The 12,522-nt window shown below is 54.5% G+C and overlaps 1 protein-coding gene and 1 long non-coding RNA gene across 4 annotated transcripts in view; one reads left to right on the forward strand and one right to left on the reverse strand.

Moving 5' to 3' along the window:
* Nucleotides 1-12,522, forward strand: part of COL27A1 (collagen type XXVII alpha 1 chain) — a 152,899-nt gene that overhangs the window by 75,060 nt on the left and 65,317 nt on the right. For all 3 annotated transcript variants that reach the window (XM_061426616.1, XM_061426615.1, XM_061426617.1), the window contains exons 15-22: nt 60-113; nt 826-870; nt 4,160-4,213; nt 5,453-5,506; nt 6,350-6,403; nt 9,206-9,259; nt 9,409-9,462; nt 11,580-11,624. In XM_061426616.1, coding sequence (XP_061282600.1) covers nt 60-113; nt 826-870; nt 4,160-4,213; nt 5,453-5,506; nt 6,350-6,403; nt 9,206-9,259; nt 9,409-9,462; nt 11,580-11,624 — 414 coding nt within the window. The remainder of the gene's footprint in view (nt 1-59; nt 114-825; nt 871-4,159; nt 4,214-5,452; nt 5,507-6,349; nt 6,404-9,205; nt 9,260-9,408; nt 9,463-11,579; nt 11,625-12,522) is intronic.
* Nucleotides 67-3,513, reverse strand: LOC133253197 (uncharacterized). The gene is made up of 3 exons (XR_009738226.1): nt 3,347-3,513; nt 2,396-2,625; nt 67-2,013 (listed from the first exon to the last, which is right to left on the reverse strand). It is a non-coding gene; the product is annotated as an uncharacterized LOC133253197 (long non-coding RNA).

The raw sequence follows: 12,522 nt of genomic DNA on the forward strand, positions 1-12,522 counted from the left end.
TCTTCCCAGGCCAGCCTCCTGTGAGCCTCTCTCATTGTGTCTTCTCTTTCTCTTCCCAGGGCGACATGGGAACATTGGGTCCGATTGGCTACCCAGGACCCAAGGGCATGAAGGTAAACAGGAACTGTTTTTTACTCTGAGTCTCATCCCAGCCAGACGCCCCCTGACTCATTTCAGCTTAGAAGGAAGGGTACCCTGACACAATGTTGGGGGAGTGTACTCAGAGGGGTGCTGGGGTGGAACGTGGCAGATCAGAGGCTCAGTGCTTCTCAGTCCTGAGAGCCAAACATCGTGTGCATGTCATTTATGCCAGACATCTTTATTGGACAGCAGTCCCCCAGCTGAGCATGAGTCAGACACGATTCTGGACCTCAGGGCACTGAAAGTCCAGTGCAGAACATCACCAGGGGGACAGAAACTATAACGGCAAGCCAGCGAGCTCAGGACATCCCTAAGTGGGATGGGCGTGCAGGTGAAAGGTGGGCTTACGCTGCCAGGGCCACGTTCCAGGGACGATTCCATTTGGCTAACAAGCGTGTGACACAGGTCATGAAGGCCATCTCCCCCCATCAGCGCCCTTCTCCCCTGGATGTGTCCAGAGCTCTGTGATTCACAAGTCAGCCGTCCCTTCTTCCGGTCCTACACGCCACACCATCGCTCTCTGGGCCGGGGCTCATTGCCCCCTTTTACAGATGAGAAAACTGAGCCCTGGGCTGGAGCAGCCAGCACAGGGTCTTGCAGCAAGCCAATGGGTTTATGCCAGGGCTTCTGACTTCTGGGGCTTTTACCCTCCGTCACAGCTGAACCCTGGCCTCTGTCTTGCAGGGACTGATGGGAAACGTGGGGGAACCCGGACTGAAAGGTGATAAGGTGATCTGAATACTCCCTTATTGCACTGTGTTTTATCTGCATGCGAATTCCCTCCGCCTTGGCGCTGCTGCTGGTTTCTCGCCAGGTCCACTCCCCTGCACTTTTCCTGCCTCCCCTCTGGCCCTCCCTAAATCTGTGCTCCCCAACTTCTTCCTTGTAACTCTGGGTGGGATTCAGGCAGACGGTTCTGGAAGCATGCGATCTTGGCAGACAGACTGGGGGCCTGGGGCTGTTGAAACTTGGGTTAGGGGTGAGTTAAGGCAGGTCTCCGAATTTGGGGAGCAAAGCTGAGGCTAGCGTCCAGGCTTTGAGGTCAAAGCCACAGGATACAGAGGGTGGGGATGGAGAGATGGGAGAAGTGGAGGTGAGATGCTGGGCCCCAGGGCAGGGACGATGGCATAGGAGGAAACAAATCCACATACACTGTCAAGATTGGAATTGGGAGCCCAATCCCAGGGTCTGAAAATGCAACAGAAAAGCCAGGACGGGCCTGGTCCCCTGACCCTGTGCCCCTGCGCCAGGGGTGGGCGCGGGGTGGCACCCTTGCCCTGTGTCTTCCACAGCTCCACTGCCGAGCCAACCCTGGGCCAAACCAGAGCTGGAGTTGGGTAGGTGGGACCCTGGGGCCCAGAGAGGAGCAGCACCTGGTCTGGGCCCTGCAGCATCCGAATGAAGAGACTCAGGGTGTAGGGGCCGTGCTCCTGTGCTTGGCTCTGTGGCTTTCTTCCTGCCCTCTCCTGCAGCCTCTTGACAAACCAGGCCCCCCAGAGGGAGTGTGGGAGAGCTTTTGGGCAGCATCCAAGTTTCCGTAAGCCTGAGCAGATAAGAGCCGCTCACCTAGCTGCTCTGGGGCCACGCTCCCTGCACCTGTCTTCAGATGACTCTGCTCCTCCTAAGTTCGAAGAACAGGAGCAGGGGCCAACACCGGCCCCCCTGTAAGTGTTCTACAGGCTTAGCTCGCCCATCCTCCACCCCTCTACGAGATGGGAAGCTTGCTGAGCAGGCACAGCTGGTGTGTAGCGTCAGGATTCGAACTCCAGCACCTGCCAGCAGAGACCTCCACCCTGAAGCAGGACTGAGGTCAGAAGGGCAGAATCGATGAGGTCCTTAGAGGCCACCTCCTCCGGTGCCTACATGTCACAACTGGAGAAACAGACCCAAAGAGGAGAAGAGGTTCTTCAAAGGAAACTCAGTGCTCTGTAGGAGCCAGCCCAGAGCCTGGACCCTTAGAAAAACTAGAGCTGCTGGGCTGAAATGAGCATCCCGGGTTGTCCTACCCACCCCCACCCCTGGTGCCCAGCCGGGTGGTGCTCACCCCAGTCCTGTGTCTGTCTCCACCTCTCCTGTCTCCTCCCTCATGCCCAAGCCTCCAGCTGCCCCTCTCTCCACCCCCCCCACCCCACCCCTCCCCACTCAGCTTTGCCCTCTGGCTCTGCCCTGCTGGTTGCTAAGCCCCCTCTTCCACGGCCCACCCTCTGGAGATGTAGGGGCTTTCTGTTGGAGGCGGGGGCTTCCCCACAGCTACCTGTTTACCCCGTGGTTTGAGTCATCAGCACTCTGGAAATGTTGAAGTCATGGCCAAGGTGAAAGGAAGTGGGGGGGAATGGGAGTGTAGTCAGGGAACTTTTCATAGGCCCTGTGCAGAGCTGGCCTCCAGCTCACTGTTTCTTCAGGAACATGGAAATAAGCGAGTTATAGAGAACTCAGCTGGCTTGCTGACTGGTGCTGCCTGGGACATGGAGAGATGTAAAAGCCCTGAAAAAAAAAGGGGGGAGGAAATTATTTTCCTGCTCGCAGATCTCAGCAAAATCAAATAAGTCTTTAGAGTTGAAAAAAGAAAGAAAAGAAAAAGAAATCTCTTTTCTGCTTCTTTGGTTAGAATAGGGTCATAATATTTTGGGGAGCAGTGTTCTTATCAGCCCCTCCTCACTCCACTCCACCTTCTGGCCCTCCCCTGGGATGACAGAGCCACCCCTTCATGTTCCACGGTCATCTTGCCTAGAATCCCAGATTGTCATGAACCAGCCTGGCCTCAGTCCCGTTTGCCACCACCTGGCTCCCTCTCCCCCCATGGAGGTACATTCTGGAACCCAGGCTCCTGCTGCAGGCCCAGCTTTCTCCAGATCCCTTGTCCTGATTTCTTAGAGGCCTTTGAAAATTTTTTTAAAACCATCTTACTCCTTCTTTGGACATTAGAAAAAAAAAAAATGTTCCTAAGTTCCTAAAACTCTGAGATATTGTATAAGATTTTCCAAATTGGAAAAACCAAAGTAAGTTAAAAAAAAAAACACACACTTTTTTTAAATTAAAAAAAAAATTTCTGGCTTTTGTTCTACCAAGGAAGTTCTGTTGGATCATGGCCTTAGCTGCACAACGTGAGTTCTCTAAGATTCTCCATTCTTCTTGGGTTTTTCTCCCCATCCATCCAACTGCTGCCAAGGCTATGAATGTTTTCTGAGTCCTGGGGCCAACGTACCAACATGGAAAGCTGGAAAGGATGAGGGCTGTGTGAGACGGTTCCAGCTCCAAGGAGAAACCTCCCAATCTGGTTCTGTGACAGCTCATTTACCAGGATGTGGTTGAGTACAGGGAGGGGGCAGAAGAGACCTCTGACGGCCAGAATCAGTGTCACCAAGTCCATGCAATGTGTCATCTGAAAAGGGAAACACCCAGACTTAACTGGAGACCAGTTTACTTGCTGTTTACACGTAATCTTAATGAGCCAAGCTCTCTGGTTTCTCATCCTATGGCTGATTCAAAGCAGTTAATTAGACGTAGACCGAAACCGATTGCTGGCACAGAAACTCCCAGGGAAGGACGACGGGGCAATCCACAGCCTGGCAGTGAAAAATACCAAGCAACAGATGCAAGCGCTCTGAACCCATGGTGGTACGGGGACGCTGTCCAAGCTGCACGCTCTTCCATGTGACGTCAGTTGATGATGAACAGGTTAAAGGATCCAGACACGGTTCCTTTGACCCACGAGTGTCTGGTCTCCCGCCAAGGCCAGGCAACATGGGGCAGCTTAGCTTCTGTTAGTGGAGTGTTTAGCCACCTGAGCAACCCCAGGCAGACCTGTGGCTAAGCTGGCTCTGTCCCCCGAGGGGGCCCACCTTCCCCACCCAGGCTCCTCTGGGGCTGGGGGCTGTCCTTTTCTCTAACAAGGCTGCTGCTGGGTGGATTGACTTGGGGAACGGCCTCGGCAAAGCTGTACCTCTCCATTGGGTCTGGATGTGGGGGAGGCTTCCAGAACTCACCATCGTAACCTTCTTTGCTGGTGTGTATTTAGGGTGAACAAGGGGTTCCAGGTGTGTCAGGAGACGCCGGATTCCAAGGAGACAAGGTAACTCCTGCACATTCGCCCCCTGTCCCCCCGCCCTGCTCTTCTGTGGCTCTGGCTTCTTTCCCAGGGGCCGACATGGGCCGGGACCCACCTGGAATGTGGCATCCTTTCCCACCATCCTGGCTCCTCCATCTTCCATCCACCCTCTCATTGTCTCTTCTCTGGACTTCACAGTGGCCTCCTGACGTATTCCCAGGCCCCAGCTGTGTCCCTCCCAGCCTGTCTTCCTCACCGGCACAAAAGTGTGCTGAGGGCCCAGCTCTGCTCCGTGCTCATCCACGGCTCCTCACTGCCCCAGACTGGAGTCCCAGCTCCTGGCCCCTGCACCTGGGCCAGCAGCGTGCAGGCCCCTCTGACATTCCTGCCCCCCACCCTTCCAGCCCTGAGCCCCAGCCTCACTGACCTCCTCACTGCACTAAGTGGGCACACATGGCTGCCTTGCTGGGCACACCCTCCGCCTCACCTGGGCACGGCCCAGCCCCACCCCAGAGCTCTGCGTGGATGCCATGTTCTCTACCTGCTCAGGAAGTCGTCGTGCCGCTCTCTGAGTGCCCCTCACCTGTGGCAGCACGTTTCTTCCCTGGCTGATGGAGACTGGTGCTCTGCCCACGGCCAGACAGCAGGTTCCCCAGAATAGGGCTCCCGGCTGGCCCAGAGCGGCTCAGGTCAGGGTCCTGCGCAGGACGGTGAACACTTAAAAAGATACGTCTGAGTGAGTGGCTGGCCGGGATGACGGAGGATCCCAGGCTGCCTGCCAGGCCGGCTCCTCTTTGCCTGTGTCCGGCACCATGTGGCCACATCTGGAGTTCTCCCAGCCAGTCAACGAGGCCCAGATGTTGGCCAGCTCTCCCTCTTCCTCTCCCCTCCCTCCTGGCTGGCCTGTCCTGACCCAGCCTCGATGTCTCTGGGTTGCGAGCCACCCAGGCCTGGCTGCCTCTGCAGCTGGGCCCCAGTCTCCAGACTTCCCCAGGCATCATGGGTGCAGCAGCAGTGCCTGCTCAGTGGCTCCAGAGTCCCGGGGTCCCGGATGACCTGGTGAGGACAGGAGCTGCCATTTCACCCTTGCATCCCTGGGTTCCAGCCTACAGGGCTGCCAAGCTGGAGCTTGCAAGCAGAGGGCTCATCCTCCCCCTAAAAGCGGGTGTTGTCCAGGCCTCGGGCCAGCGGGGTGACCAAGCAGCTGTCCATCTGGCCATTTCTGGGCGTTGCTAACCCCAGTTCACTATGCATCTTTTTCAGGGGAGCCAGGGCTTGCAAGGGTTCCCTGGCGCACGGGGGAAGCCAGGGCCAGTGGTGAGTACCTTCTGCTTCTAGAGCCTCAGGCTCATAATGTCCAAATGGTCATGGAATGTGGCCAGAGATGCCTTTACATCCAGGACCTCATTTCCTCCCGCAGCAGCTCTGGGAGGCGAGTAAAGCAGAGTAGAAATGGAGACTCGCCCCTTTTACAGATGAGAACACTGAGGCCCAGAGGGACAGCAGTATACCCAGGCATCAGGCATTGGCAGAGCTCTGGTGAGAATCAGGGCTCCCAGTGTCTTGTAAATAATAGTAATGTTATCAACAATAGCAGTGGATGTCATTTATTTATTGAATGTTCCCACTGGCGCTAACGGTAAAGAACCCGCCTGCCAGTACAGGAGACTTAAAGAGACATGGCTTTGATGCCTGGGTTGAGAAGATCCCCCGGAGGAGGGCATGGCAACCCACTCCAGTATTCTTGCCTGGAGAATCCCATGGACAGAGGAGCCTGGTGGGCTACAGTCCATAGGGTCGCAAAGAGTTGGATGTGACTGAAGCGACTTAGCACGCACTCACACATGCATCAGATCCTTCCTGTGCTGCGTCTCTTTGAAAGACTGTCCACAACCCCAGGAGTTAGAGAATTGTTATTGTTCCCATTTCACAGATGGGGAAAGTAAGGTTCAAAGGTGAAGCGACTTGCCCAGGATCCGGTGCCCAGGAAGAGTAGGAGTTGGGGCTTGAACAGTAACTCCTTGTAGTTGTCTGGGCAGATTTCACTTATATTCTCCTGACGTTTCCAACCATCCCCAGCCTGGGGCCTAATACAAGGGATCCAGGAAAGGTGGACCCTTGCTTACCCCTGCCTCCCCTACAATCTCTTCTCTTCCACAGGGCAAAGTTGGAGACAAAGGATCCATTGGGTTTCCTGGGCCCCCGGGACCTGAGGTATTTAATGCTCTATTTCTCTGTTTCTGACTGTTACTGCGTGTCATCCTTGGGAAACCAAGGCTCAGAGACAGGGAGAGACTTGCCTGAGGTCACACAGCAATTGAAAGATGGGATTAGAAATTCCTAGAGCAGCAATCTTTCCTTTTCTTCCTCGGTTTCCTGCCTTCCCTGGGGGCTCACAAAGGCAGTGGGGCAGCAGCTGGCTTCAGACTCCCTCCCCAGCTCCATGGCCGCCTTTACGGTTTCCAGAAAGAAGCATCAGGAAAACCCTCTGAGCTGTGCTGCCTGGACCCTTCATGGGAGCTCCCCACATTGTCTACCCCTCTGAGCCCTGGAACTTTTCCAGCTGCATACAGCCACCCTGGAGAGGTGCAGAGCTCAGAGCTCACAGCAAGAAACAAGAGTAAGATTCTGGTGTTGGAATGGAGAAGATGTCACGACAGATAGATTAAGCAATTAACATGGTAACTACAGCTGAGTCATTAGAACCTGAGAGTTTCTGACACGTGTGATAATGAGCACAGGTCTGTTAAATGTCCATCACTGGCATTTCTGTACAAAAGAGCGAGGCAGCTGGGCAGCTGAGGGAACTCCTCTTCCCGCTCCCCGCTCCATGCCTCGCCCCCAGTACAGGGACCAGCTCTGGAGAACAGGGTGAGCAGTGGTGGGGGGACTGTCGTCTATCTTAGGGGGTCTAGGTCAGCCCTAGTCCCCACCCCACCCCTGTGTCACACCTCCCTGGCCTGGCGTCTTGCACATCCCTGAGGTCTTGGAGACAGAAGTCTGGTCCATCCTTCCAAAGACCACTCCTGGTATCGCCCGGATGGATGAGGGAGTGTTTCCTAAAAGCCACAAGTTCTACTTTCCACTGTGTTGACTTTGGCCTTGACACAGTCCTATCTTTAGACAAATGGACTTGGCCTCTCTTCCATGGCCCTGATTCCTTCCCCTGGTCACTGTGGAAAAAAACTTCTCTGAGAGGCCGGGTTTCCCAGCAGTCTGGCTAGTGCGGGTGGAAAGCCGGCTCCCTCATTTTATTAGGCACTGCCTTGTGCCAGGGGGCTGCGTCGTATCTTCAGGATGGGAGCTGGCTGAACGGCCACCACGGCCAGCGAGGGAGATACAGTCACCACCACCCTTTGCAGAGGAGGGAGCTGAGTGACTGAGCAGGGTGAGGGTGGCCTCCTCAGGGTCACCCTGCTACTTGTAGCAAAGAAGTTCTTCATTTTGCCCTTTGGCTCCCTCCCGGGTCCCTGGACAGCTCTGGGGTCTGCTCCCCCATCTTTGGGTTTTGTTTGGATTGGTGGACTCAGCATCCGGAAGATGGTTCTGCTCAGCCGAAGACAGAAGCCGACGAGCCTGTCGGCACCTTCCGGGGTCTTTGTCACCTTTCCGAGACCGTGGGTGCAGCTTCTACTCCCCAGCCCCTGAGTGAATCAGCTCTTTCCTTCATTAGTGGGTCCGATCTGTGTGACACCAGAATTTGATCAGCATCCTGGCCTCCTTCAGATTCTCCCTGGAGACAAGCCCACCCCAAGCAGCCTTGTTTTCCCAGGACCCAAAACCCTTTGGCCTATAGATTTTTTTATTGAGTGCTTACCAGATGCCAAATACCGAACTCAGCGGTGCACTCACCTTATTCTCTTCAAGCCTCAGAACAGCCTTGTTCGGTGATTTTTATAGTTAGCATTTTGGAGATGCAGAAGCCAGGGCCCCGGCAGGCTTAGAAACCTGCCTGGGGTCACACAGTGAGTCGGTGGCAGAATGGGACTTTGAGCCTCTCGACTTGAAGAAAAAGACGTGGGTCTTTGGCTTCCTGTGTTAACTCCAAATTCAAAACCAGACTTGCCTTCCCTAGTGAGAAGGGTGAGAGGATGGTGGAGCTGGAATCTAACGGGAGTTACCAAAACCTCAAAAGAGGAAGAAAATAAAGCCACTTACTAAGGTGAAGTCGGGGAGCATCCTGGCTTTAGGGACTCATATTCAAAGGCTTTGGTTTCTGGTCGGCAGGCACCTGAGGGAGTAGTGGGTCTGCCCTGAAAGCAAATGGGGTTCTAGACTGAATTAACAGAGATATTATACCTAAAACAAGGGAGGGGATGTTCTTACACTGACTCTGCTGGTCAGTTCACGGATATCCTAGTGATCACCAACAATGGAAGCTAAGCAATTGGAGGCAGCCAGACTGAGGGCCCCGGGGCCCCTGACTAGGGGCAGTTGAAGGGACAGAGAAGTCTGATCCTTTCTGCTGGGGAAGAAAAAAGATTCTGCTCCATGTCCCAAAGAAGCTTCCACTGCAGTCATCTATCAGAATGGTCTGGGAGCAGTGAGCTTTCAGTGGTGGTGTGGGGCAGAGTCCAAGGATGCGGTGGGGATTTCTGCTTCTGGTAGTTGCTGATACTTATAGATCAGTGCTTTTCTAGCCTTTCAAAGTCACAGCAAACCCAGAATATATAGGATCCCCACAATAAGGGATGGCACTCCTTGGAGCGGAAGACAGCTAGCTGTGAAGCCCTGGCTGCCCCACCCTAAGACTTGGGAAGGTCTGGATTAGAATACCTTGTATGTGCTAGTTCCTACACCAGGACCTTCCTGCACTCTCCTGCCTCATTTTCTCAGCACCTCTCTCAAGTGTAGGGGCTGATTCTTTGTTTTAGAACCGTGATAACTGACCTGCCCAGGGTCATCTCCCCTACAGGATGAGATGGAGACCCAGGTCGGTCCCCCTCCAAGACCTATAGTCTTCACATTTCCCTACGTAGTCCCCCTGGGTGACCCCAGCTCTCTGCTCCCTTTCAGGGATTCCCTGGAGACATTGGTCCCCCTGGGGACAACGGCCCAGAAGGCGTGAAGGTGAGTCCCTGCCCAGGAGAGCTCCAGCTGATGAGGCTGACCACTCTATGCAAACCACAGGCCTGATTCCAAGCCAGCGGGAGTCTTGGCAGCCTGTGGTGGAGACGGAGGTGCTGCCTCTGAGCCCACTCTCTGTTCCCTCTCACCAGGGTAAGCCTGGAGCTCGAGGCCTGCCAGGACCCCGTGGGCAGCTGGGGCCCGAGGTGAGACTGTCTGACCCTGCCTTCTGCCCATCCCCGCCAACCCCAGCCCCTAGCTTGCTCTTCCCTGGGTCCTGCAAACCTTAGCTGAGTTCCAGGGCCCCTTGGTCAGGAGACACAGGGCCCAGGGCCACCTCAGGCTTGCCCTCCAGTTCATCCTTTGTAGCTCTGCCCTGTGACCCTTCCAGGGTTCTCATCTGCCCTGGCCTGGCTGGCAGGTCACTCCCATCATGGCAACGCCATTGCCCTGGGGCTTCCTCTCTAGGAGCTACTGTCACTGCCTCTTCTCACAGTAGCACAGTTTATTGGGGTGCTGCTGTAGGAGGGAGGGCATCGTCAGCTTAGGGGAGGTCCTGACTCTCAAGGGGATAGACTATGTCAGCTCCCTGTGGTTAGTGGCAGGCAGCGTCAGGATTCGAACCTGAGTCCGCTGAGCCCAAAGCTCCCTGCATGGACCCTGTGCTGTTTAACTTCTGGGCTCCTGGGAGCTGCCTGGGGCCTCCTGGGAGAATGACATGACTTATGCAGCTAGTAAGTGGCAGACTGAAGACTTGCTTACTGATTCTTCCGTGGTGAAGGGGATTGATGATTTCCTCGGGCCTGTCGGAGCACCAGCTGGAGGGCTGTTGGCCACCCCATGGGCTGGCCCCCGCTTTTTCCCATGTGCAAGGCCCTCCCCTGCACACTTTGGCTCAGGCCCCAGAGCTCCCATGACGCAGCCCTGGGGGAGGGTGCAGGAGGCCCCGACTCACTGCGACCACAGGCAGGCATCTGGCTGACATGGATCCCTTCTCGGGCTGGTTCTGGGTCTGGCGGGGTCCCAGTACTGGCCCTGTGAGCTGCCACGTGGGGCTGCTTTCCTGGAAGCTGGGGCGGGGGGGAGTGGGCTCTGGAGGGGGCCTCTTGGTTAGGCCTGGCATGCCAGAGGGGCCAGTCTGGAAGCTCCCTGAGCCTACGGGAGGGCCTGAGGCATCTCCATGGGCGGGAAGTGGGCAGGAGGGAGGGAGGGAAAGATGGCACCAGCCTGTGCTCCCGTTGACGCTCACATTACAACATTATCACTGAAGCAGACCCTCAATATGCCCACCACTTGCTCACATTTCCATTGATTCATTTGTCCACTCATTCACTCCTCCATTTGTTACCCTCTCTCAGGCCCTCCTCCCTGCCTTCCCAAACCACATACCCACTAGACCCTGGGCACACCCATCCTGAGTGATGTTGGGTTTGTGGTGTCAAAAAAGAAATCATGGCTGTCCTCCAGGAACTCAGGTTACTCATCAGTGGGTTTTTTTGTTTTGTTTGTTAGTTTTTGTAAACATAATCACAATAGTAAAAGATGTTTATCAGTTTTCACAATCAATAGCCAGACCAAAAAAAAGATAATTACATTTACAAGTCATAATGGGGCTTCCCTGGTTGCTCAGACAGTTAAGAATCTGCCTGCAATGCAGGAGACTTGGGTTTGATCCCTGGGTTGGGAAGATCCCCCGGAGAAGGAAATGGCAACCCATTCAAGTATTCTTGCTGGGGAAATCCCATGGAGAGAGGAGCCTGGTGAGCTACAGTCCATGGGGTTGCCAAGAGTTGGACACTACTGAGTGACTAACTCTAACTCATGGGAACATGATTAACCTAACAATATAAAATAATGACATACAATTTGGAGGGTCAAGCAGAGTGGTACTCATCAGCATTTAAGATGATACTCTCTGCTCCGCACCATTTTACAGATGGGGAAACTGAGGCATGGTGCGGCTAACGTCTGCCACCGAGGAAACGGCAGAGCCTGGAGCAGAGCCCGTATCTTTGAGCTGCAGTCTGGGGCTCTGCTCAAACAGCATATGATCGGGTTTGGGTTTCCTGACCAGCACCACTGCCAACCAGACTGACCACATTCACGTGACGGGGGAGCCCCATTCCCCCAGAAGCCCACGTGTGGTCTGGCCTCTAGGCCTCTGCCCTGGGTGGGAACAGGCCGGGGGCCCAGGTGTCCCATTTCTCGGCCAGGGAGGGCTCTCCTGTGCCCACCCCTTGCCCTCCTGACAGGTCAAGTTCTCCAAGACTCCCACAGAATTAACTTTCTCCTTTTTCTCCTCTCTCGTGTCTCCTGACCCTAGGGAGATGAGGGGCCCATGGGGCCACCAGGGGTCCCTGGCTTGGAGGTGAGTGTTGCTGGCCTGGGGGTGTGGGATTTGCTGGTGCTGAGCCAGCTGTGTGCAGGCGGGCATCATCTGGGTGGTGTTCTGGAGAGAAGTCGTCTATGAGAGCCTTGGGCCTGCCAGGGTGGGCGTGAGGACAGACCCCAGAGGAGAGAGATGAGAAGCAAGAAGCTGCTGTGCACCTACTGTGTGCGGGTGCACCGAGTCCATTCTCATTCCCTTGATTCTCCCTTGAGAGAGGCACTGCCTTTCTTGGTATCATTCAAGGCCCTCAGGCTCAAAGAGCATACATAGCCCAGGCAACTTCCCTGGTGATCTGGTGGTTGAGAATCCGCCTTCTTACGGAGGGGATACGGGTTCCATCCCTGGTCAGGGAACTGAAATCCAAGATGCCAAGGGGCACCGAAGCCCGTACACCACAACTAAGACCCGTCACAGCCATAAAAAAAAAGGGTAAAAAACTTAGCCCAGAATCTCACAGCCAGGAAGCCAGGATACCCTCCCCGGAATCTGAAGCTGACTTCTCTCTACTGCTTCAAGTGGCCTTCCAGAAGGAAGGTGTATGCCCAGCCACCTTCAGTCTCAATTGCATAAATTGGCAGTTTGTAGATATTTTTGGTCTTGGGACCTTTTGACATCCTTGGAAATGACTGAGGATCTTGAATGCTTTTCTTTACATGGGTTACATCTATCGACATGAGTACTTAAAACCAAGAAATTTTAAATGCTTTTAACAATTCATTCAAGATTAACGACCAACTCTTTTCATGTTAACAAAAATAATAGTTTTACCCCTCCCCCCCTCCAAAGCTATATTTTCCAAAGCAAAAATCATCTAATGAAAAGAGTGGCATTGTTTTACCATTTTTTGCAGATCTCTTTAATGTCTGGCTTAATAGGA

This window comes from Bos javanicus, chromosome 8 (genome assembly GCF_032452875.1).
Source record: "Bos javanicus breed banteng chromosome 8, ARS-OSU_banteng_1.0, whole genome shotgun sequence".
Lineage (NCBI taxonomy): Eukaryota > Metazoa > Chordata > Mammalia > Artiodactyla > Bovidae > Bos > Bos javanicus.